At 30.4% G+C, this 26,353-nt stretch overlaps 3 protein-coding genes across 7 annotated transcripts; 2 read left to right on the top strand and 1 right to left on the bottom strand.

Annotated features, from left to right (window-relative positions):
• Positions 1–5,507: 5,507 nt before the first annotated feature.
• On the top strand, positions 5,508–14,040 carry LOC110605376 (DExH-box ATP-dependent RNA helicase DExH17). Of its 3 annotated transcripts, none has more exons than XM_021743925.2 (28): positions 5,508–5,636; positions 6,039–6,121; positions 6,526–6,706; positions 6,959–7,120; positions 7,223–7,460; positions 7,565–7,601; positions 7,675–7,721; positions 7,954–7,991; positions 8,139–8,160; positions 8,290–8,502; positions 8,607–8,763; positions 8,846–8,897; positions 9,360–9,431; positions 9,535–9,584; positions 9,702–9,819; positions 9,906–9,969; positions 10,043–10,126; positions 10,205–10,330; positions 10,417–10,613; positions 10,706–10,894; positions 11,030–11,281; positions 11,443–11,492; positions 11,752–11,769; positions 12,067–12,149; positions 12,232–12,433; positions 12,615–12,652; positions 12,737–13,105; positions 13,196–14,040. In XM_021743925.2, the coding sequence occupies exons 2-28, from the start codon at positions 6,054–6,056 to the stop codon at positions 13,801–13,803; spliced, it is 3,735 nt and encodes a 1,244-aa protein (XP_021599617.1). In that variant the 5' UTR covers positions 5,508–5,636; positions 6,039–6,053; the 3' UTR covers positions 13,804–14,040. The 3 variants fall into 3 exon arrangements, with proteins under 3 accessions (XP_021599617.1, XP_043808491.1, XP_043808493.1); XM_043952556.1 differs by having other exon boundaries at positions 11,749–11,769; XM_043952558.1 differs by lacking the exons at positions 5,508–5,636; positions 6,039–6,121; positions 6,526–6,706; positions 6,959–7,120 and having other exon boundaries at positions 7,266–7,351; positions 7,428–7,601; positions 11,749–11,769.
• Positions 14,041–15,860: 1,820 nt separating this feature from the next.
• LOC110604788 (cytochrome c oxidase subunit 5C) lies at positions 15,861–16,711 on the top strand. 3 transcript variants are annotated; one of them, XR_006349160.1, is made up of 2 exons: positions 15,861–15,984; positions 16,337–16,711. XR_006349160.1 is itself a non-coding variant. In XM_021743094.2 (2 exons), exon 2 carries the CDS (start codon positions 16,356–16,358, stop codon positions 16,548–16,550), a length of 195 nt encoding a protein of 64 aa, XP_021598786.1. In that variant the 5' UTR covers positions 15,861–15,984; the 3' UTR covers positions 16,551–16,711. The 3 variants fall into 3 exon arrangements, 2 of the variants coding, with proteins under 2 accessions (XP_021598786.1, XP_021598785.1); XM_021743094.2 differs by having other exon boundaries at positions 16,356–16,711; XM_021743093.2 differs by having other exon boundaries at positions 15,881–15,984; positions 16,351–16,711.
• Positions 16,712–18,791: 2,080 nt separating this feature from the next.
• On the bottom strand, positions 18,792–22,015 carry LOC110604754 (cysteine-rich receptor-like protein kinase 42). Its single transcript, XM_021743044.2, has 6 exons — positions 21,149–22,015; positions 20,809–20,925; positions 20,144–20,494; positions 19,804–20,038; positions 19,507–19,651; positions 18,792–19,414 (listed from the first exon to the last, which is right to left on the bottom strand). Exons 1-6 carry the CDS (start codon positions 21,912–21,914, stop codon positions 19,034–19,036), a joined length of 1,995 nt encoding a protein of 664 aa, XP_021598736.1. The 5' UTR covers positions 21,915–22,015; the 3' UTR covers positions 18,792–19,033.
• Between the last annotated feature and the right edge of the window lie 4,338 nt (positions 22,016–26,353).

Below are 26,353 nucleotides of genomic sequence, written 5' to 3'. Positions count from 1 at the left end.
AATATTTATTTATTTATTTTTATATAATAAAAATACATATAATAATTTATATTATATACAAAATCACATTATGTTATATAATACATTATTAATTATATATTTTTTTATTAATAAATAAATAACATTATATATATTTTTATTCATCATTTTACATATTAAAAATAAAATTTATCTATGTTTTACCAAACGTTTAGAATATTTCAGTTGCAATTAAAATTTAACTATCAGTTATATTCAACAGTTAAATTAAATAAACTCTCTATGAATTCAAGTGCAATAAATAATAGATCCAAACTCTGCTTAATATTATACAAACTAGGACTTGATCCAATTATAGCAACTTTGTTGATTGTAGAAGCAACATTACCACAAGGATGAACATAACCCATATGACCAAAGGAGGACATCCTCATAGAAATTTTGGATCCTTTAAGTAAGGCTTGAATGGCATGTAAAGCTCGAGGCACTCTCAATCTCATGTAGCCATGAGAGTTAGAAGACTAGAGCCAATTTCAAAGATACTCCTAAGGTACCAAACTACTAGAACCCTGTAAGAAAAGAATAAAAGCAACAAGAGGACTACACGATGAGATACATCAAGAACTCATATTAGTTCTATGCTATAGAGCTAATCTCTTTATTGTAATTGGATATTATATTTCGTATATTTTAAGTGTTTAATATATTAATAAAAATATTTATGTATCTTTAATATTCACTTAATTAATTATCGAATAAAGATAAAATACATAAAAATATATTACTATACAAAAAAATATACAATGTGATTATAATTATGAGATTTTTTATTATATTTAAGTACTGTTTCTAAATGTTCAAGTCAATATTTTTTTATTATTAAATAATAATTAGAGCTATTGAACTAATACATATTATGTTATTTCCTTTTAAATAAAACAACTAATCTCATAAATCGTGATATGTGATATATCTAAAACTAATATGTAGATATTTATTTTATAAATAAGTATATTTCTTGTTTTAAAAATAAGTATACTGAAATAACTTGTCTGAAAAATTCATATGAAGAATAACTTATATATATATATCTATATATTACTATAGTGATAATTGTGTAAATAACCCAAAAGAAAGACTAATTAACAAACCACTTGGCAATTTTCGCTAAGCCAGATCACAATGCACTTTTCGCCAAACTACTTGGGTGTTGGTCCTATTAATCAATACTATAAGGAAGTTTTCACTAGGTCAGGTCATAAGGTGATTTTTGCTAGACCACTTAGGTGTTGGTCCCACTAATCGATACCACAATGCAGTTTTTGCCAGACCACTTGGGCATTGGTCCCATTAATTAAGGCCACAAGACAGTTTTTACTAGGTTAGGTCACCAAGCAAATTTTGCCAGACCACTAGGTCAGATCATAAGACGATTTTTGCCAAACCACTTAGGTGTTGGTCTCACTAATTGAGACCACAAGGCAATTTTCGCCATACTAGATCACAAGGCAGTTTTTGCCAAACCACTTGGGCATTGGTCCCATTAATTAAGGTCACATGACAGTTTTCGCCAGGCTAGGTCACCAAGCAATTTTTGCCAGACCACTCGGGCGTTGGTTTCACTAATCAAGGCCATAAGGCAGTTTTCGTCAAGCCAGATCAACAGGCAGTTTTTGCTAGACCACTCGAGCGTTGGTCCTACATAACAAGGCATCTCATGCCTGGTTACAAAGAGAGTTCTACCAGATCATCTAGGGTAAATCCCACTAAAAAGGCATAAGGCCATCCGGACGTTGGTCCCGCATAAAAAGACATTTGATGCCAGACCTGAAGGCAGGTACACACTAGCTGACCTTTCAGGTGTTAGCCCCACTTTACGAAAAAATTTAAAGGCATTTGATGTCAAAAGCTCATCAGGATTGTAAAAGGCTAGGAAGCCCGTTAGGGCTGTATAGGGCCAAGGAGCTCGCAAGAATTAGAAAAATGTCTGAAAACTCATTAAGGCATTAGATGCCAAAAAGCCCAAGTAACATCATGGGCTGAGATTAGGGCTAAAAAAATGTCTGAAAGCTCGTCAAGGCATAGAAGGTCAGAAAGCTCGGAGGAACATCGTAGGCTGAGATTAGGGCTAGAAAATGCCCGAAAGATCATAAAAGCTAGAAAAGCCAAGGAGCTAAAAAATGCTCGCAAGGCATTTGATGCCAGGAAACTAGTCAAAGGCTAAAGAATGTCCGACAAGGTAAGAAAATGCTCGGAAGCTTGACAAAACTAGGAAATGCCCGTAAGATCGTTAAGACATTACTATATCACTCGAACAAAGTTTTGGTACCTACAAAGTCTTGGACCTGTTTGGTCGGTAGGACAAGTAAGAAGAAAGTAAGGACATCATGCACTCAACCTAGACAAATAAGCCACATAACTCAGACCATGAAGATAGCTGTCACCTTTGAATCTAAAAAATCTAAGATCAGCGGTAGACCTCTGATGTTATATAAGAATTTCCTAAAGTAAGCCCTGAGCTATCACTACAAGATAGGGTCACGTTGCAAGGTTTGATAAGCTAATAAGCGGTCTCACTCGTAGAAAGAAAAGACTCGGACGACCGGCTCCTAAGGACAAGTCGATTTCAAGTCAGATAGACTCACTTCCATAAGAAAGTTACCGATAAATAGCTACAACCCAGCAAGATCCCCTTTACGCCTACAATCATGGGATTCTCGACCAATTAGCTGGTGAAAATCTCTTACTAATAGGTTGGCAGCGTCATCGCCAGATTATCAGAAAATACTATATTTATCTTCATTTTCTTACAGTATAAAAAGAGAAACGATCATAAAAGCAAATAAACGTTATTCTTGAGCACTGAAACTCTAAGCATTCCATCATATTTCCTCTTGTTCAGTTACTGACTTAAGCGTCGAAGTGGATGTTCACAATGACTGCTGTGGACATCCACGACCACCTCACATTGCCTCCCTTACAGATCCTGATCAATTGCAGTACAATTTCATTTCAGTTAAGTCATCTGCAACATCAAATACTATGAGAATTAATTTTGATTATTCTATTAAAATGGGAATAGAAGTGAGCGGGTGAAATAAGGTTACGGATAGCACCAAAAGATATTAATCATAAGGAGGTGAGATAGAATACGAAAAAATATATGAATTGGATGTAAATATTTATTTATTTTATTTTTGAAATTTGAAGTGTTTATTTAATTTATTTTTACAACTTATAAAAGTATTTATATGTCCCTCAGTGACTAATTTGATTTATTTTTAAAAGAGTGAATGGCAAAAAAAGATTTCAAACTCAAATTCGCTTTTGTAATATAAAATCAGCGAATTGTTATAGAATTATATTGTCCTTATTTAGTATGCAATTTTTTAAGAAAAAAATTGAGTTTTATTAATAGAATTCGAAAATTCATTTGTTTAAAATAAATTTAATTATAATAGAATTCGGTTAAACCTTTTTATATTAGATAAATTAATAATAAAATTTAAATTAATTTAATTTATTCATATTTTTATTATTTTTAAACTAAACATAGATATTAATTCTTATAAATAATAATTATTTTGTCATGAAAAATTATTATTAATATTTTTATAATATTTAAAATGAAAATTTTATATAATATTTTACCATTAAAAATATAATTTTTAATTAATTAACTAATATAATAAATCATAAATGTATTAAGTATTAATAATCACCGTTAAATTAAAATAATTTTGTAATGGAAAATTATTAATTAAAAATAAAAAATAAAATTAAAATAAAAAAATAATTTTTTTAAAAGTTAATTAAGTAATTTTGATGTAGTGAAATAATTTATTGTCCTTAGAATTGATAAAAAGTACACATCCATACATATATAAACTTCGTATTTAAAATATGGTTTTCTAATCTTATTATGACAGGTACACATACCCAGAAAGAAGAATTATTTATGTTGTCTTGGAGTCTATGGCACAGCAGGAATCAATTATTATGGCAGCAGAAGCATGAAGATTCTTTGGTGGTTCTTCATAGAGCCCGGTCAACTTTACAACAATGACAGAATGCTCAACTAAAGCCGAAGGAGAATGTAGTGGCATTGGCGCGTAATAGACAATGGATAGCACCAGAAATTGGAAAGTTCAAATGCAATATTGACATAGCTATTTTGACAAACAGCAGGTTCGGGTTGGGTTTTATTCTGCGTAATCATCAGGGGTTATGTGAGGCTGGAAAGATTGAAGCTATTTATGGGAATGCTGACCCAACGATAGGAGAGGCGTTATGTTTCAGAGAAGCACTAAGTTGGTTGAAAACATTGCCATATCATCATGTTACTGTGGAGACGGATTGCCAGGTAGTAACGAAAGCCTTGATATCTCAAGATAATGAGGTTTTATCTTATTTTCAGAGTATTATCGTTGATTGTAAAGCTCTATTAAATGAGCTACCGAATGTGAGTTTTCGTTTTGTGTATAGATCAGCGAATCATGTTGCCCATTGTTGTGCAAGAGCGGCTGGTTCCATGTCTGGTCTTTCTTGGGGGTATGCCCTCCTAATTTTCTGTATGAGGCTTTGATGATGGATTTTAATAATATGCGCTAATAGCGCGAAGCCAAACATTTTCAAAAAAAAAAAAAAAAAACTTCGTATTTAAAATATAATTTCGAATTTTTAAAATTTAAAGCATAAATACAAATAATAAAAATATTTGATGAGATAATACATAAAAATTAAATTAGATTTATAATAATAATATAAAATTTTTTTAAAATATTATAATAAATATGCATAACAACTGTAACAGTACAACTAATAGTTATTATAATATTTAAAAGCTTCAAAATTTAAGAGTATTATTAAAATAAATAAATGACGACGAATTTGGATAAATAAAGATAATTATTTAAATTTAAAAATTTTAAATATATAAAATCGTGAAAATTGTAAACTCATAAAATCATGATATTTTCAAATTTAATTTTTCTATTTAAAGTCATGATTTTACCTAATTTTAATAATTACTAACCCAAACTTTTATGGTTTAAATTTTATTTATTTTATAGAAAATATTTTATAAAAATATTTATCTTTGAAACACTTAAAAGATTCAACGTCAGAAGAAAATTAATTTATATAAAATATTTTCTTTATTAAAGAGAAAATTAAATAATTTTTAAAGAGAATGACTATATTTTAAAAGGAAAAGTTTTTTTTTTACTTTCTGATTTTATTAATACAACTGAATTTTCTATTTATGAATATTATTAGATTTTTATTTTTTAATATGGTAATAAAAAAATGAAATATGTTAATTTTGAAAATTATTTTTTTTCTTAAAAAATTTTCTAATATAAATTATTTTCAGAAAACAAAGAGAAGCTTATATAATAGGTATTTTGCAGTCAGGGCTACAAAATGCAGGTCAACACGGAGTCCAAAACCTCAACCCCCTTTGGGCTGAAGAAAATACAGCCCATTTCATCGACCCAGTCTGATTAGTTTGGCGCTCTTTTCTGTCTGGCTTTTAAAATTTCGCCGGATTTGCTTCACCTGGTAACGGGTCACTGGTAACCGAGCGAATCACCCTCTCTCTGACTTAGTGATTGGCGTTTCTCTCTCTGTCTTCTTCTCGCTAAGCTAATCGCATTGTAATCTCACTTTTGATCATAATCCGTTTGGTTATCCCTAATTTATGATTTTTTTTTTTGCATACAATTATTGTGGTTTAGATCCTCTGCCAATTCTGTGGTTTGCGCTGAATTATTTCGCAAAATTTGTTCTATATTTGCTTCAACGCACAATAATGAGCGTGTTGCTGTCGATATTAGTGGTTGTTCTGCCTAATTCGCATTAATTTAAATTTGCTATCTGCATATTGTATCCTCTTAGTTGTTATAGTTTTGGTTTTCTTTTTTTGGTCTTAGTAATAGCAATAGCTTAATCTTAAGTGTCTTATAGATTTTTGATTGGTTCATGGTCATGGCCATTACATTTTTGTTAATATGATTTGATCTTGTAATAATACCTGTGATTTTTTTGGCTTTCTTCAGGGAATAAGCTTGGCAATGGATTCATATACGCTGAAGTCTGTGTCAGATTTGCCGGCACCATTTCGTTCAATTTTTAATTTCAGGTACCAATGCGGTACATATTTTTTATTTTTCTATCAATTCGACATCGAATATCAGTAGGTTAGGTAACTTACTGCTTGAAGCTTTATCCACGAGAATGATTAGAGTTTTCTACTGTAAATTTTGATATTAGCTATGTACGACTGTAAATTTTTCTTTGTTAAGTTGAAGATGAATATGTGTGCGTTGCTTGTGGTCACTTCTACCAAAAATATGCTAGAAAGTACAAACCTTCCTGTCCCTCTCCCCACCTCGGCTCCTCTCTTCTGCATAATATCCTCTCCTCTCCGATGTCCTGGTATTGTATGAAGTGCAAGATTTCAATCGGCTTGCTATTCCCATATTTCTTCAATCTACATGGTGGAATTATTTATACTTCAGAGAGTTTTTATTCTGGTATGTGCAGGTACTTTAATTCACTGCAAAGTGAATGCTTTCCTGTCTGTTTCCATTCCAATGTAAATATGGTTATCTCAGCACCAACTGGAAGTGGTAAAACAGTGCTCTTTGAGCTTTGTATACTGAGGCTTCTCTCAAGGTTCATATCAGAAGGGAGGTTTATCCACATCAAGGGAACTCTCAAAACGGTAATTCTTGAAACACAACGAAACCTATTTGTTTGACATTACATTTTTATTTATTTTGCCCACTTCCTCTCTTTGTACTTTCGCTCTACTTCAGGCAGTGATGCCCACTAGCTGTGTCATGACATTTTTTAGAATCAAGAATCTGATTCCATTCTAGCTGGTTTTATTAATGGGGTTACTAAGTTTCTGTGCTTCCAGTTAATAGCATATTATTCACTGCCTGCTTCTACCTCCTTTTCATGTGGTATGAAGATCTACATAGCGCCATCTAAGGCTTTAGTACAGGAGAAGCTCCGTGACTGGAATCAGAAATTTGGATCATTGGGGATAAATTGCCTGGAGTTGACAGGGGATAATGAATTTTACAGCATAAGGACTGTGCAAGAAGCAGATATTATTCTAACTACTCCTGAGGTCGGTATGCAAAAAGTATTATGTGCCTTTGACTTCTAATTATAATGATTTGAAATATCATTTTGTGTTCTGAATACATGGTGGTGTTGTTTATCTGTATAGAAATTTGATGCTGTGACTCGATATCGCATAAAGGATGGTGGCTTGGGCTTTTTCAGTGACATTGCACTCCTACTTATTGATGAAGTTCACCTACTGAATGATCCACGTGGAGCGGCTTTGGAGGCAATAGTTAGTAGAATAAAAATGCTTGCTCATAACCCTGAAATGAAATCAAGTTCTCTATCATGTATCCGTTTTCTTGCAGTTTCAGCCACAATTCCAAATATTGAGGACATTGGTAAATCTCACTCTGTCACGTTGCTATTTGCCAAAGAACTAATAATAACATTGGCCATAGATTAAACAATCAACAATTTACTCATGGCATGTCAACAACTGCAGCTGAATGGCTTAGTGTACCAGCCCAAGGAATTAAAAGGTTAGGTAACTTTTGGCTATTCTGTGATATTCACTTCCAGCAAGTTTACTTTCTGTTTTTCAATTTTTTGCAGGTTTGGAGAAGAAATGAGGCCTGTAAAGTTAACAACTAAAGTTTTTGGTATACCTATCTTGGCTGATTGCTTCATTTCAAAATTTGATTCTCACTGAGTGCATGACTCTACCACTTATGACAACTGACAGATTCACAATATGAGATTATCATATGCACCTTCTCATTAATTTCACATGGTTTTGGCCACATGACGTTTTTGTTTTATGGATGACCACATATTCTACCTTCATATATCATTGTTTACTGTATTCCCATAATTGCAATTTCCCTTTTGCAGGATACACCCCAGCAAAGAATGATTTTCTATTTGAAAAGGTAGTACTCCATAGTGAAGTTCTGTATAATCTATATCCCCCCCCCCTCTCTCTCTCTCTCTCCCTTCTTATTGATTTGGAAAGCCAAATGTAAAAACATAATCATATCTCATTGCTCTAATGTTTTTTTTTTTTCTTCCTTGTCCAGCGCCTTCAAAACTATATATTTGGTAAGTGGAAACATTTAAACATTTCATACTAATTTTACTTTATATGTCTCTGTTTTTCTTCTGTGGAATATTCAGTTCCTATGGAATTTAGGATTATAACCAAAACATGAGGTTACAACTGTTATGCAGATATTCTGATGCAATATTCAAGAGGGAAATCTGCTCTTGTTTTTTGTTCAACTCGAAAAGGAGCACAAGAAGCAGCACAGAGACTATCTCAGACAGTAATGACCTTTGGCTATTCAAATCCATTCATTAAAGACAAAGAACAGCAGGAAAGGTTAAGGGAAGCTTCACTATCATGCAGTGATAAACAAATGCAATCTTATATCCTTTATGGTGGTATGAGGCCAGCTTATCACACTATATTATGCATGCTGCTGCCTTGACCTTCCTCAAGGCATGTGAAATCGGGTAATTTTATTTACCAAGTTAAGTTTTAACAGTTGGTTATCACAATGGTGGGCTTTGCTTGAAGGATCGCAACCTTGTTGAGGGTCTCTTTCTCAGGGGTGACATTCAAATTCTGTGCGCAACAAACACCCTTGCACATGGAATCAACTTACCAGCACACACAGTGGTCATAAAATCAACACAGCACTTGTATGTTAAACACTTTTTCCTAATACAAAATCATATAAAAATGTTGCTGTTCATGTTTGATTCACCCTGTATTTTGCTACAGTAACAAGGAAAAAGGTCTTTACATGGAATATGACCGATCTACAATACTGCAGGTGTTTCTTCTGTTGATATATGTTAAGTAATTAATTTGACAAAATTACTGTGCTCTGGAATATGCCTTATTTTTTAGATTGAAACATGATATCTGAGCTGTATTTTTATATTACTTTATGTAGTTTTATTTTTGTTCAAATGTGAAAGTTATATCTGGAGAAGAAAGAGATGCAATCTGAGTCTGAGGGACTGCTGGACTGATTCTTTTGTCATTGTAAATGATTGTAGTGAATATTAAAAGTGGCTGAAGATGACCCCCTCTGTTTTAAATAACAAACACCGTTTCTGCAAAATGGTTTCTTCTAAATTCTAAGGCATGTTAATAGGCGTATGATGTGAATGTTAGTATACGCATAGCCATATTAACCATTTCTGAAAGAGAAAAAAAGCTTATTCTTATTTCATTCATGAATGTATCCTTGAATTTATATACGTGTTGCATATTTTAACTTTTTATACAGATGTGTGGGAGGGCTGGTCGACCTCCATTCGACGACACAGGAATGGTTATAATAATGACAAGAAGAGAAACAGTAATACAATATCATTTACACTCCCTTTGTTTTGTGTTATGAAATTAGTCCTGATGTGGGAAGTGTTTGCCCTTTTGAGTTATAATTTCATACATGACATCAGGTCCATCTGTACGAGAATCTCTTAAATGGATGTGAATTGGTGGAATCACAGTAAGTTTATGACCAATCTCCATAATGAATCAGTTAACGTGGACAGTGGTGCATAATCTATGGATATGTGATTTTTCTAGTTTGGTTTGGTTGCCAATGTTTTCCTTGTTCTTTTAGATTGCTCTCATGTGTGACGGAGCACTTGACTGCAGAGATAGTTCAGTTGACTGTTTCTGATATTGCGAGGGCAATTGAATGGATGAAGTGCTCATATTTATATGTGAGGATGAAAAAGGTATGTATTTCTGTGCATCTTTTAAAGGACATCTTCTGTATTCTTTGTAATTTAACATATTCAAAACCCAATGCATTGCATTCCAGAATCCTGAGAAATATGCAGTGCGAAAAGGGATTTCTAGAGACCGCATAGAGAAGCATGTTCAAGGTAGTGTTTTTACACTGCAAGACTCACTTTAATCTCCATCTCTTCTCTGCTCACTGATCCAATGTGATTTCAGAGATTTCTGTTCAGAAAGTTAACGAGTTATCACACCATCAAATGATCAAGACCGGAGAAGATGGGTTCCTTCTTAAGCCACTAGGTATGATAGAGCCACTTAGATGAGTCTTTGTGTTGTTATGATACAACTTCTGATTCCTATCATTTTTGGTGCTTTTAGAGCCCGGAAGATTGATGACCAAGTACTATTTGAAGTTTGATACGATGAAACACATTATGCAGACCCCAGATAACTGCAGGTTGGAAGATGCACTTAACGTTATATGCCGTGCAGAGGAAATTGCTTGTACGTGTACCTCTAAATAGTTATATGCCTATTTTAAACTTCAATAGTTAAAAGGAGGAATGATGTATTTAGTTGCTGAAATGAAGGGATACAACTCAGGCGCACTGAGAAGAAGCTTCTAAATGACATCAACATTGATAAAGATGGCCGGCTTCGCTTTCATGTAAACGGTGATAAGGGGAAACGGAAAAAGCGTATTCAAACTAGAGAAGAGAAGATATTTGTTCTGGCAAATGACTGCCTGACTGGGGATCCCTCGGTGCATGATTTATCCCTAACTCAGGTTTTATTCTATTAAATCATCAATATATCTGAGTGCAGTATCTTATGCTAGGAACTTCACTCATGAAATTAACGTCTGCTGTTTGCACCTAGGACATGAATTCTATATGCTCAAATGGGTGTAGAATCGCAAAGTGCATGAAAGAGTTTTTTATTTTCAAAAAGAATTATAAAGGAGCTGTGAACTCAACCATTTTAGCCAAATCATTATACCAGAAACTCTGGGATGACAGTCCATACTTGCTCAAGCAATTGCCTGGCATTGGAATGGTGACAGCGAAGGTATAATATATTCTTCTGTTGTGCATAATAAGTTTGTTTCCTTTCTTTTTTTTTTTTCTTTTTTTTTTTTGGGTCAGAAAATCCTTATCTTAAATGCTTCAGTTTGCTCACACATTCACTCCCTTATGCTTTTAGGCTCTGCATTCAATGGGAATTAAGTCATTTGATGAACTAGCTGAAGCTGATCCAAGGAGAATTGAGATAGTTACTGGCCGAAAATTCCCATTTGGGAACCACATCAAGGATTCTTTGCTGTCATTACCTCCAAAAGTCAGCATCAGCATTGAGGAAACTGTTTGCCAGAGGCAAGGGAAATCCAAGCTAGTAGTGACATTCGCTAGGTTATCACAATCCATCCAATCAGGGAAACGACATTATGCTGATATGGTGTGTTCTGCTGAGTTTATAACTTTATATGCTATATTATCTTCAACCCTTGCCGTAGCGATGTTGATAGTAGAATAGGAATGCACAATTAAGAATTCTATGTTAAGAGATTGTTGTTTGAAAGTAACGAAACCTGAGTACTGTGAATTTTTTTGTTACAGATTATTGGTACAGAAGAAGAAAACCTGATTCACTTTCATGAGAAAATAAGGTGAAGAATAATTTGTTTACATTCAATAATTGGGTTTTAGATCAATAATTCAAATATAATACTTGGAAGGATTTCTTCCAAATGGATTTCCCATATGCTCACACATTAACGCGACAGGAACAATTCCTTCTTTTATTTATTTATTTTTTCTATTTGTATGTTTGTCAGTTAAATAATACTCACAGTCTATGTTATGCTTTATTCTTGTACTCTGTTTCTCAGTCACTTTTTTTGTTTTTATCTGACTTGGATGCAGCAGAGTTGATGAATTCACCAGGTAGAGGCTTAAACTCTAGCACTCCTTATATTAGTAACACAATACTAAGCTGTATTACTATGAAATTTTTCTCCCTGTTAAATGCAAAGAAGAAACTAAAGTTATTTATATGTATGAAGATAAAACTAGGATAGATTTTAGGAAAGCAATATCCTGATCTGAAATGAGATTTTTCTATCCTAATCTTCTACAAGAATAAGTTTTTTTTTAAATAATTTTTAAACTGACTTGATTACAAATTCCTAAACTAATTGTATCTGTTAACTTTCAAGATCTGGTGGTTGGTTTTCCTTGCAGCCCCTATAGCACAACGGTTCTCCTATCAATTCCCAAAGGAAGCAAGCTGACTGTCAAGGCTGAACTTATTTTTGAAGAATACAGTAAAATCCTTGCCCTGCTATGTCTTATTTCAACTTTGTTCAATTCAAGTTACAATACTACATTTATATTTATTTCCTGCAGTTGGTCTTGATATCCACAAAAATCTTGTACTGTTGAAGGATAACAATTCAGATATGAATTACAAACGTAGGCAGAAGCGGCCTTCTCTTTTTCCTCCACCTGCAGAAATTTGTTTAATAGAAGATGACAATGAAACCATATCTTATGCTTCAGCTGAAAAGCTTTGCAATTTGACGAAATCTAAAACAGAAAACAGTTCAATGTGAGTCTTTTTTTCGCATTTTTTTTATTGGTGGGGGGTGGGATAGGAAGCTTATTCTTTTGATATCATAATTGCCATACCATGGAAGTCTGATACTCAGGGGGAACCGAAGGTGTGCTTATATTTCTTTATTTCTTCGTTTATCTGCTTAATGTTCATAAAATATTCTCTCTCCATCCAGGCCCACTTTCAAACTCATAGATGAAGAATTGGAAGAAGGTAAAGCTTATAACAAATATGGACAATTTTCTTATTTCTTATCTGATCCTGTATTAACCCACTGTTTTCTTTGAAATCTTGAAGGTGAGCATGCTGTTGAAATAAAAAAGGAAAGTCATAAAGTCATAACTGAACAAGCAATATTCGACCACATACGTGAAAAGGCCAAGAACTTCCCTCTCTTGACTCCTGCAAAAACTTCCTCTTCTACATCGTCAGAGGCCTTGATTTCCACAAGAAAGCATTCTTATGAGAAGGACCTTGATCTTGACACCGAGCTGATTGTTATAGAAGAGATAGAAGGAAGCAAAATTCCACAGCAGATTGTCCCAAATCCAAGTTCGGAAATCAGAGAAGTAGAACAGAATTTGTTTAATGTCAACAACCATCTGACTCCAAAGCAGGGCTCCATGTGTGGAAGTTTGGGTACCGTGAACTTCTTGGATTACAAAGGTGCAACTCTTGTCAGATAAAAATACACTTCTCAATCATATTTTTAGTATTCTATTTCCTTTTCTCAATACCTTACTTTCGTTAATCAAGGTGGGCATCCTTCCGAACCTGAGAAAAGCATTCTCAAATGTCTAACGGAAGAAACAATATTTGGTCACATACGGGAAAGAGCCAATAATTTTCCAGTGTTATCAAGGACTATGCAATCTGAGTCTCCAATGTGGACAAAGGAACAGGCAACTGAGAATCAGCCCGACTTTTGCATTGCTGCTTCTAATGCATTAATAGAAATAAAGTCTGATAATAAGATCATGAGAGACGTTGTAATCATTTCAGATTTGGAACCTGGAGGGGCAGTGATGAATGAATGTAGTTCCAGGGCAGGGGCGAAGGGGAAAGAAAATAAATCTCCCCGAAGTCCATATGCAGCATATGAGAGTTTGAGCATCTCTCCCAAAGTTCCGAGAATCAACAATAATCCACCTTCAATGGAAATTTTATCTTTTGATATTTCCATGATAAAGGATAACACTGGATCAGTGGGCTCAGCAAGCTCCCTGGAGTATAACAGGAAGCATCAGCATCAGCATTGTTCTCCTAATGGATCAAAAAGGCAATGCTGCTCAACGGCAATGGCAGACAAAACTAGGGAAGTAGATACATTTCATGGATTTGAAAGTGTTTTTTCATTTCTCTGATTTCTCTCTCTGCAATATGAGTAGTTGAATAAAGGTGTCCCGATCTAAAATTTGATTCTTCTGCTTTAGTTTCTTGTTCCAGGTTATAAATTCTTTTGTTTACTGGAAGCTTGGCAAGAGGCAAGTCCTAGGAAATATAATGCACTATGTGGAAGGAATATCAGAGGAGTACATAAATGAAATGGACTCTTCTGATCGCTTCTTCTTTGGTTAATTGAGCTTTGACTATGATTTTAATTTCCGATAATTTCACCCATCATTCCTCAATTTAGTGGTTCTATAATATAGTTCTTAATTTTATTTGTATTATAAAATTTTTTAATTTTAATTTAGATATTATTAAAGTCTCAATAAATTTCTATTATTATTTTTATAGATAACAGAAATAATAGTTCTCGGAGATTTTAATGATATTCAAATGAAATTGTGTAATTTTATAAAAAAAATTATTGATATAACCGCCTGAATTGAGGAAAGATGAGTGAAATTAATCTTTTAAATTTAGTAACCTCATGATTCTATAACGATTCTGTATGTGACTAGCACCCCTTAGTTATTAATACTTTATCCAATGGCGTGAAAAACATTGTTTAAATGTCTCCCATACAAAATATTTTTTATATAAAAATAATTTCAAAAATAGTTTATTTTCTATTTATTTATTATAATATTAAAAATAAAAATATTAATAAATTTATAAATAATGTTACAAGTAAAATTTTTAAAGTTCAGAAATTGATATTATTTTTCTTAAAAATGAGGTAGAAAATTATTTTTCAATAAATAATTTGTTTAGTATTATAAATGTCATAAAATATGTAAAATATTTTTTTATAAATCAAAAGTAATGTAAGATTTATTTGTTTATGAAAAATAATTTATACATTGAAAATATTTTTTATGATAAATATTTTTTTATAACTTCCTCTTTTAAGAGGAAATTATTTTTCTTTAAATATAATTTAATTTTCTCTTTAATTAAAAAAAATATTTTTCATTCTCAAATTTTTAAATGCATATAAAAGATATCTAAAGAACATTTTCTAAAAAAAAAAAAAAATTCTAAAAAACACTATTCAAGGTTAGCATTAACCTTTACCATTTTAAGAAATATTAGTTTGTAATATGTGCAAATATTGGTTATATATATTATAAAATAATTTTTAGTTTTAGACTATGATGTTTAAAATCGTAAATTTTAAAATTCTTAGTAGGTATGATTAAGAAAAATTTTAGATAATAATGATATCTAGTGCAATAATGTAAAATTTTAATATAAAATTACAAAAAAATATATGAAAAAGTTGTTTTTTTTTTAAAATGATTTGATTTTCTATTTATTTATAAAAATATTTTTATTTATTAAATTTTTTGAATGCTAAAAAATATAAAAATATTTTTTAAAAAAATATTAGTCACGTGCAAAGGTTAAGCGTTAACCTTTACCGTTCTAAGAAATTTAGTTTGTAATATGTGCGGATATTGGTGGGTAGCCAGGCAAGCATGACTGGGATTCACGTGTCACCGGGTAGTTTTTAAATAATAATTATATTAATATTAATATATATTCTATATAATTTTTGGTATAAATATTATATTATTTTATATATAATTATTAATTATATATTTTTAATGTAAATATATATATATAATTAATATATAAAAATATATTATATTATTAATATGTGATTTACTTATATAATATAATTAAAAATTATAAAGTGGTCTATAAATATATAGTTAAAATAATAAATATATAATCTATTTAAATAGAATAAATTATGATTAATTTATTAAATATTTTAAATTATATTATTAGAAATTTTTAATAATTAATTAAATTATATAATTATTTTATAGTATTTTTAATAATTATTTAATAGTTAAGAGAGAGATATTTAAATTATATAAATAATTTAATTTTAAAAAATAATTAAATAGTGTTATATATAAAAATAATTAAGTAGTATTAAATATAAAAATAAATTATATAATTTCGAAATAAATAGATTATCTTTAATTATTAATTTAAATTAAATAATATAAAGTAATTTGACTGTCCATAATGGGCTGCCAACTTTTTCTCCTCCCCGTCATTCTGGTTTCTTCTAAAGCCGCCTTTTCCTGTTTGCTCAGAGATTTCTCTGCAGTTCTTACTTTTATCTCCTTCGACAATCGCTGGTGAGTTATCTGATCTCCATTTGTATTTTTCAATTTAATTAAAGAAATCCTACTGAGAGCAACTCCGTTAGCTGCATAGCAGAGAGGCTCTGTTAATCGGTTTCAATTTTCACTTGCCATAGAACAAAGGTCCGATCATTGGGTTGCTAGATTGTTGATCTTTAGTTATGTTCTTGGGTTTTCTGAAGCTCTCAATATTATATTGCGATTAAGACATCTCTTATAAATATGATGAAATATGATCATAGAAATTGTTTATATTGCTGGGACTTAACGGTTGAGTAGGGTTGATCTTGTGTTTGATAAAATGAAGAAAAGGGAAATTTTGAGAAAATAATTGATACAGTTTTAGATTTTTACTTACAGTGAAGATGGCTGCTGGTAAGGTTGCACATGTTGTTTACAAGGGACCAAGTATTGTGAAAGAGATCCTTTATGGACTAGCTCTTGGTCTTACTGCTGGAGGTTTATGGAAAATGAATCACTGGAATAACCAGAGGCGAGCCAAGGAATTTTATGATCTTCTTGAAAGAGGTGAAATCAGTGTTGTGGTTGAAGAAGAGTAAATCAATCATGAATGTGAGTTTTTGCTTTTCAACACTTGATATGTGTTCATCCTGGGCATTAATCAAGTTATCTAATAAATTAAACTACGCTTCTGTTTTTAGTTCATGTTTGGTACTTTGTAATGGAAATTATGTAATAAAATGAGATGGGTATTCAACTATATTTATAATCTTTCAAACGTTTGGAAATTTTGATGGGATTTGTTTGTGTCCTTTTCTTTGCTTCTTGTTGGGATATCTGAGCTACTACTCAAGGTAGATGGCTTTAAAGAAGTGTAGGGACAAGCTTCAGCTTTTCCTGCTACATTTGACACGAAGCCTCTTGTGCTGTAACCTTCTAGAGCTCTCAAGGTCCAGCAGAGTGGCATTCATAAGAGGGGGTTGATTTGGGAGTGAAATCCCAAATCCATTAGTAGTTAGCATCCTCACCACTTCTGGGGATGATATGGAGCTAAACTGAATCTAGCACAGAGTTGTTTTTTCATGTTCATACAATTCATTTCGCAAAAGAGAAGAATTCAAATAAATTTTTATAATCATGTAATTGAAAAAAATTGAATTATTTCATTCTAAATTAGAGAATTAATAAAAAAAATAATTAAATTGAATTTTTACAAAATTCTTAATTTCAAATGAACATATATACACTTGTAAATAGATCTTGTTTAGTTGAGCTTGTTGGTCAAGAATTATGAATTATGTGTGAATTATGTGTTATTTATCGATTATAAAGAGAGGGTCTGTGCTTGAGCTTATATTTTTTATGGCAAAATTTGAATAAGGGAGTTGGTATTAAGGGTCATTCTCATATGTGCGTTTATGCATAGGTCTTGTGAACATTGTTTGAATACTTCGCTAATGTGTGAATAGTTGCACTTTCCATAATTAAGATTTCAATAGATATTTGGTAGTTATGGATGCTATTGTTATTTCAATACAATAAAATTTATATAAAATGGAGAAAAAATTACTACTTAATCTCTATAATATGGAAATATTCACTAGTATACTTTCATTAATTCTAATTATTAAGTATTATAAAAAAATTTAAAATACTTTGATATAAAGAGATTAATTAATAAATTTTTAAAATTTTGAGAAATTAATGAATAATTTTTTTAAAATTATAATAACTTTATAATATATTTTTAAAAATTAATTAAACTTTTTTATATTGTAAATATTAAATAATAATTTTCTCTAACAAGGTCTATGTTGCTTTGTTTGCTAGATTATGGGTGAGTTGAGCTCCTTATTTTATGTGTTGACCTTACAGATCGAGTGAGAGGTGCTTATGTTCATTTAATTGAAATGGAGGGTTAACTCTTAAATTCAGGCTGTATTGAACTATTTGAAAAAAAAAAAAAAAAGATGACTTTTTCTCAAGAGTGCAAATGAGCTTTTTGCTGGGAAAAACTTAAAAAAAAGAAAAAATTTAAAATATTTTAAAATTTAATTAATAAAAAATATTTTATTAATAAAAATTAAAATATTTTTTAAAAAATAAATTTTTATATATAAATTTAAATAATAAAAAATAAATTATTTCATTATTTTTAGTCAATTGTCTAGTAAAGGGTGGGCAAATGCAAATTACAAGGAATTGTTGGTATTTCTCAAAACAACCATGTTTATTTGGGGGTTGGGGCAGTGTTTGCCACGTGACAAATTATAAAATCACGTGTTGACGAGAGAAACTGAATAGCCATATGGCATGCCTCTTCGGTTGATAGGGTCGCGTCACATTTGACGCTAGTCAGAACTCCGTTGTCAGTCATGTAAATCTCACTGTGACCCGTCACTTTATATAAATCCTTTTTTTTTTTTTTAAATATACACTTTATATAAATCTCATTGTCATTCATTGTCGCATTTGTCCGTGGCAAATTATTGAATGATGAGGGAACCAATGATGTGACAACACGTAACTAAAGGAATTTAAAATTTGATAAATTTAACTTTACTTTATTTTAATTATTTAATGGTGGTATAAATTAAGTCGGTAATTTTAATTTTTAGTTTTTTGTTGTAATATTATTATTTGTAAAATCACTGAGATTCTTAAAGTTTGTGTATAAAAAAAAATTCAAAATTTGAGTTTCTTATTTTTGAGCTAAGTCAAGATGCCAAGAAAACTAGCAATATATAAAACTGAGCTCTTGATTTTTATCTAAATTAATAAATAAAGAAATTTCGACAAAAAAAAAAGGTTAATATTTCTGGCAAATTTAGAAAAATTGGTTAAATCAACAGTACAGGAAAAACTTTAATATTTAACCTTAAAAACAAATTAAATCAACAACAGACTTGCCTCTTGCTCTAAATCTTCTTAACTAAAGAGTTCCTAATCACAAGGCTAGAAGCGAAACATTACAGTGTTTTTTTTAACCTCAAGATTTTCAAGCGAGCTTACCTCAAAAACTGCCTGTAAGGGAACCTTTGTACTTGGCAACCTTTGAAACATAGAAAATCTAGTTGAGGTTTTATTCCTGTCGTAATTCTTCACTTCTTGATGGCCTATATGAGCTATTCAAGCTAGATGACTCTGAGGAACTGTGGGAAAAAACTTCAAGTTTTGTAGCAGCATTTGATACAAAACTATTTGTTCGGTTGAATCTTCTGAAGCTCTCAGGTTCTAACAGAGTAGCATTTATAAAAGGAGGTTGATTTGGGGGAGGAATTACACAATCACTAGTATTTAGCATCCTCACCACTTCTGCCATGGATGGTCTTAAGGCAACTGAAGCCTGTGTACATAGAAGGCCGATTTGAAGCACTCGGGACGCCTTCTGTACTGGAAAGTCATTTCTCAGGCAAGGATCAACAGCTTCATCCAGTCTATTTGATCTGTAAAGTTGCCATGCCTGAGACAAAATGGTTAAAATAATGTCACATCATCGAACCGAACATATGTTCCACAGACGCAGAATTGTGTAACAAAGATTTGAGATCATACCGTTTGCAGAATTGATTTGGAGTCCTCTATGAAAGCATTACACCTTTTACCCATTACGATTTCGAGAACCAATATTCCAAAACTGTAAACATCAGCTTTCTCAGTTAGCTGCCCTCGTATCAAATACTCCGGAGCCATATACCCTCTGCATCAATCATGATTATAGAACAAAAAACCCATTATTAATATGAATTGTTACTCTATCCACCGTCACTGTTGAAACATGTTAAATCTCTCGTAATGTTTTAAGCATTGTTATTAAGGAAATCATCGGCAGAAAGAGGAAAGAAGACTTACATTGTTCCTGCAACTCCAGTGCTAAGATGAGTCTTATCAGCATCAAAACGGCGAACAAGTCCAAAGTCTGCAATCTTTGGAGTTAGATTCTCATCAAGAAGAACATTACTGCTTTTAATGTCCCTATGGATTATTCTCTCTTTACAGCCTCCATGAAGAAATGCAAGCCCTTCTGCTGTTCCAACAATTATATTGAACCTCTCCTTCCAATTTAGAATTCTGGTTCTATTTTTCCCTGCATAGAATAATCATGAGCTTTAACAGAATTTGGCAACCTTCAGAATCAAACTCTTGAGACAATGTAATAAGCATTTGAACGATGCAAAGCGAAAACAATTACCGAAAATGAAATGATCAAGGCTTTTGTTAGGGACATATTCATAAACCAGAAGGCTCTCAGGACCTTCAATGCTGCATCCCAAAAGCTTCACAAGGTTCTTGTGTTGAATTCCACTGATTAAGTTCACCTCATTGAAGAACTCATCCACCCATTCCCTTGTATTGAAAATCAATCTTTTAACTGCAACAGTCTGCCCATTTGGAAGAGTCCCTACAAATACAGAACCAGCTCCTCCTTGGCCTATTTTCCTTGACGGGTTGAAATAATCTGTCACCTTTTCCAGGGTCTCATACTTGAAATTCAAGCTTGATTTGTTGAAGCTGATTGAAATTTTTTCGAGATTGATGCGTTCTAGACAAAACAATGCAAAAAAAAAGCAATAAATTATAGAGAAAAGCATACAAAAGTATCTCCTAATCTCACTCATTTTTGCTTACTAATGACTATTTTCAAACGTTATTAAAAAATATTATCGTGTAATTAAAATATAATTATTTATTAAAATAGAAAAATACAAAATATACCACGGAATTTCACTCATTTTCAATGAAATTATATTTCATTATTATTATTTGCTAGCGACACCGAATAATACTGTTTCTTCGTAATTTCTCATAAATAATAATATTAATTAATGTTTTTGCTCTCGGTAAATATTCAAGTACCTTCTTTTTTTATCAGTAAGTTTCTATATCTGGCATAAGCTGCGAGGAGACACAGCATGAGAAGTGCAACTGCTGCTAAAGCAATACCAATGGTGACTCCTAATAAGCCAGAAAATCCTGAAAATTTTAATGAAACAATTAGGTATATAATTTAAGCAAAAGGTGATGAAATAAACCAAAACTCAATACCCAGAAATTAGAATTAATCATCAATCATCATCCCCATTTCCCCATCATTTCCCTTGCAATTTCAGGGGAATTAGGCCAAAACCCACCAACCAAAGATTCATTTCCAAACAAATCTTCACCAAAACCAAACAATTTCAGATGATAAACTTACTATGAGCATCCTCTAATTCTCCTTCATGATTAAAAAACTTGTCTGTAGAGTATCTCAAATAGCAGCCAGTATTCATCGCTCTGCCTTCCTTGCTTGGCAAGCATCCTTTAACCGCCTTCTCCGACTTCTCCAAACACTCCATACACCCATCTTCCCCAACACTCTCCCAACACTGAGCCAAAGCGTAAACGCCCTCAATCCCCATGGCAGCAAATCCACCATTCTCCACAGCTTTATGAGTCACATTAGCAACCAAGTACCCAACATTCGTTACAAATTTCAGCTTCAAACTCTCATCCCCAGAACCCAAAGCTTTTTCCTGGCTACATTTGCGAGAATCAAGAGAAGGGGACACAGCTTCCTGAAAGAAATTATACTTATCATAGCGTAGAAAGCACCCATCAAGATAGATGCGAGCAGAAACGGAGGGCAGGCAACGGGGGATCTTGGTGCGAGAAGCGGCGTAGCAGAGGAGGCAATCAGTCTGCGAGAGGTCTCCATGGCATTGGGCTAAAGCGTATATGGGAATCGGGGAGTTGTTGAGGTGATAAGTGGCGAAGTGGGCATTGGTTATGAGCTGCGAAAGAGTTCCCATTTCTTTAACAAAAGCTGGGATGAGGTCCTTGAAACGTGTTGAGTTGCCGCAGAAAAGGCCGGATTGGGTGATTCGAGGATCGGCGAGGGAAAGAGAGAAGAAGGAGTGGATAAATGAAGAGAAGAGCCATGTTGTGTAGAGTAATGGGGAGTTCAAAGTTAAAGAATGCATGGAAATCGTTCTCTCTCCTTCGTCGTCTCTGTGTGTGGAGCTCAAGAAGAAGAAGAAAGGGAACCGTAGCTTCGAAAGGATTAGTTTTTGTTTTCGCTCTTTCTTTCTTATATTCTTGTATCGGAGGGGAAAGTCCACCGGTGAACCAAGAAACACTTATAATTTTGACACGTGATCGTGGTTTGCGACAGGGCCCACAATCACAGATGTCTGCCAATCTTCATTCTTCTGCTGAGCTGAAGTGGTCGGAAACAAAACATCCAAAATCCACCTGGCGGCTTTCCCGGTCCCACACTTCTCTTTTTTGCGCTTTTTATTTATTTATTATTATTTTATTGCAGTGCACCGTGTTGTCCGTGCGGTGGTGGGCCTACTTTTTTTGACTTTCATGCCCCCGCGTTTTTATCACATGTCGGTGATTTTTTATCCGCGTCAGCGGTCCCTATATCCGCCGTTAAAAAAGGAAAATACTTTTATCTCTATATATGTTAAAATTAAAATGCAAGTATTGTTATAAGGAGTTAGAAAATTGAGAAATCAATTTAAAATCTTTCAAGATTTAATTTAATATATTTATTGTGAGACTAAATTTATAAATATAAATTTTATTATTTTTTAAATGTAATGTTTTTGTTTCGTTTTAATTTCGTTAGATTATAAGTCTTTTTATTTAATTTTTTATTAATTATTTTTAAAATAATCATCAAAATATTCTAAATATAAATATTTTTAATTATTGATTACTTGAAAATTAATATTTACTTTATTGATTTTTTAAAAATAAATAGTTTAATATTTATATTTTAATTTTATTAGAATAAAAAGTTACTTTTTTTTAAAGTGACATTCAATTTATCTACATCAAAATAGCAGGCAATAAATTTTAATTTTAAAATTTCAGAAAATATTTATTCACCTCCATTTTAAAAAATATGAAAATAATTTTTTTTTTAAAAAAAATTCTAATAAGAGGTTAAAAGTGAAAACTGGATTTACAAAGTAGATGATGTGATTGCAATTACTAAATTAAATTAGCCCAGAAAGAAAAACTAACAATGAGTTAAAAATATAAATCAGAATTAAAAAGGAATTAATAAGTATTTATTTTTTATTAAAATAATGAAACATATTTAATTTAAATTAATTTAATAAAATTAATCAAATCAAACTTTTTATTCTTTAAAAAAAAGCGTGGCTTCCTCGAATATCACAATTAATAAGGCTATATGAGATTTTAATTTTAATATAGTTCTGGCAAAAAATTAAAATTAAAATTAAGTGTTTGATTTTTTAATTTTATAATTTTATATTTAAAATTAAATTTTGATATAATTATAAATAATTTTGATATAATTTTGATTCTAATTTTGATTTTTTTTAACTTTAGTTTTAATTTAAATTTTTATAAAATTTTAATGTTTTTACATTTATTTTGAAATAATAAAGAATTAACATTAAAATAATAATCCTACCATTTAAACAATAATAATATTGATCTTAATATATATTATATACAGTTTTTTAATAAAAATATTATAGTATTAATTATATAATTTTAATTAAAATGTATTATGTGTAATTAATATATAAAAATATATTATATTACTAATATATCATTTACACATATAATTAAAAATTATAAAGTAATTAATATATTTATGACTGAAATAATAAATATACATATATATAATTTATTCAGGTAAAATAGATTATAATTAACAAAAATATTATTTAAATTATATTTGTTATAAATCTTTAATAAATAATTAGAATATATGTTTATTTATTTATTTTTTTGAAATAGATATATGTTTATTTTATAATGCTGTTAATAATTATTTAATAGTTATAAGAGATAGAGTTATATTTAAATTATATAAATAATTTAATTTATAAAAATAGTTAAATAATATTAAATATAAAAATAATCAAAGAAATTATATATATATAATATAAAAAATTAAATTTTTATTAAATTAAATCTCAATTAATTTAAAAGTAATTATTTTATTTATATTTTGACATATTTATAATTTTTACTATATATTATTTAATAAATTATAAAATTAAGATTTAAATTCTTTAAATAAAATCATATATTTTTAATAATATAATTTTTAAAATTATATTAAAATTATATAAAATATAAAACATATTTTTTATAACTATAGAATCATAATATCATTAAAAGTATTATATATATATATATATATATATATATATATATATATATATATATATATATATATTTTTATATATATAATTGATTTTTCATTCTAATTTGATACGGGTTAGATATGATTCTTTATAAGGAACTAAAATTATATCTAAATAATTAAATAAATTAATTTAATATAATATAATTTTATAATATTATTATTATTAAAATTTTATTTTTCAATTCAATTTGAAACTTTTAAAAACCATGGACAACTAGGGCTGTAAATGAGCCAAGCTATTCGTGAGCTACTTGAGACTCGACTTGATAAAATCTCGACCGAGTTCGGCTCGTTTTTTAAACGAGTAAAACTCGAGCTCAATTTTGAGACTCGTCACTTAAACAAGCTGAACTTGAGCTCCATAGTATTCGGCTCGTTAAGACTCACGAGCTGACTCGTTTTTAGGCTCGCGAGCTGACTCGTTGAGAAGGCTCGAGAGCTGACTCGTTGAGAAGGCTCGCGAGCAGACTCGTTAAATAGGCTCGTGAATAATATTGTTTAAATAAATTGGTGAACCAATTCATTAAATAAATTTATGAACAAGTTCATATATTATTAAAAAAATAAAAATAACTATAAAGTTATAAAATTTAAACTATTATAAATACTTGAAAATTATAGTATTGAAAATTACAAATAATTAAGATTAATTATTATAATTAATATTCTTTAAAATTAAATTATAAAAATCTTTTGTATATAATTATTATAATAAGATTCCATAAAATTAATGTATAATCACAAATAATTAATATTAATTATTATAATAAGTATTCTTTAAAATTATAGTACTACATGATAAATTGAGTTGTAAAAATTATATACATTTTAAAATTAAAGTATAATTATAAAAAATTTTTTGTATATAATTAAGCATACAATATAAAAAATGATAATAATTATCAAAGTATATTAATAATAATTAATTAAGGTTATATGGATGTTGAAGTTGAAATTCAAGTTAACTAATTGAACAAGCATGAAGATGATTATGAAGATAATTAAATTATATTAGCTTGTTTCAACTGTTGGAAGTTGGAATCAACTTTATTCGTTTGATATTAAACTTTGTGTGTAATCTAATTTTATTATGTTGTTGAATTTATATTTATTTGTGTTATTTTAGTTATAAATTGTGTCACGTAATTTTTTTATGTACACTCTCTTTTTTTTATATTATTTAAATTAATGATGATTAAAAACTGATTAAAATGTAATTATTAATTCGAGCTCGAGTCTGAATTTGAGTTCAAACCAAACTTTTTAATTTTGAGCTCGGTCTCGAGTTTTTTTAACGAGTTTCTTAATCGAGCTTTCCGAGTTCGAGCTCGAGTTTTATTAACGACCTTTTTAATTGAGTTTTTCGAGCTCGAGCTCGAATTAGGCTCGTTATTAAATCGAACGAGTCTTTCACGAGTCGAGCTCGAATCGAGCTCGATTATAATATTTAATTCTCGAGTCGAGTTCGAATCAAATATTAGAGTTCGAGTCGAACTCGAGCTCGAACTCGAACTTTCAAACTTTTTTAATAAACGAGCTTGAGTTTTACAAAATTCGGCTCGACTCGACTCGATTACACTCCTATGCACAACTTAAGGGTGAGGAGAGAGAGCATTGAGGAATTCTTGTAGTCAACATCTTTGACTTCTTTTCTAACAAGAATTTATGCAGGGTCATCATTATTAGCATTAATTTTCATTATTTTTTTTTATAAAAGTTCAATCAAATTAATTTTTATTATTAAATTTTATTTTTAAAACTTACTTATGGAAATAAATTAATTTTTTATGTTATGAAAATGACTTGTAGTTTATTAAATTAAGACTCTAATTTTTTATGTTGTTAAAATAGAATTACACTACAATTCGTCAATTTTGTAAAAAAAAAATATGAGATGATAGTAATATTATACGAAGACTCAATATATTTAAGAGAGGATGAAATTTGATAAAAAATTTAGTACTACGGTAGATGAAACTGCATATCAATTTATTAAATTTTTATTATGTGACCCTATTTTATAATGATGATTTATAAATTATTTTAAATTATTATTGTGTAATATTAGACGTCACCTGCTGCTTTTTTATTATTTAGGTTTGAAACTGAAAATTCCTGTTATGATTACGTTTTTGCTTTGTCTGCTTTATACATAAATGAAGATTGACCCTATTTTATAATTTTTAAAATAATCTAGACTCTTAATGCACCATATGCAAC

Source organism: Manihot esculenta, chromosome 17, assembly GCF_001659605.2.
Source record: "Manihot esculenta cultivar AM560-2 chromosome 17, M.esculenta_v8, whole genome shotgun sequence".
NCBI lineage: Eukaryota > Viridiplantae > Streptophyta > Magnoliopsida > Malpighiales > Euphorbiaceae > Manihot > Manihot esculenta.
Note: the sequence above shows the minus strand (reverse complement) of the source record. Positions and strands in the feature narration are given on the sequence as shown.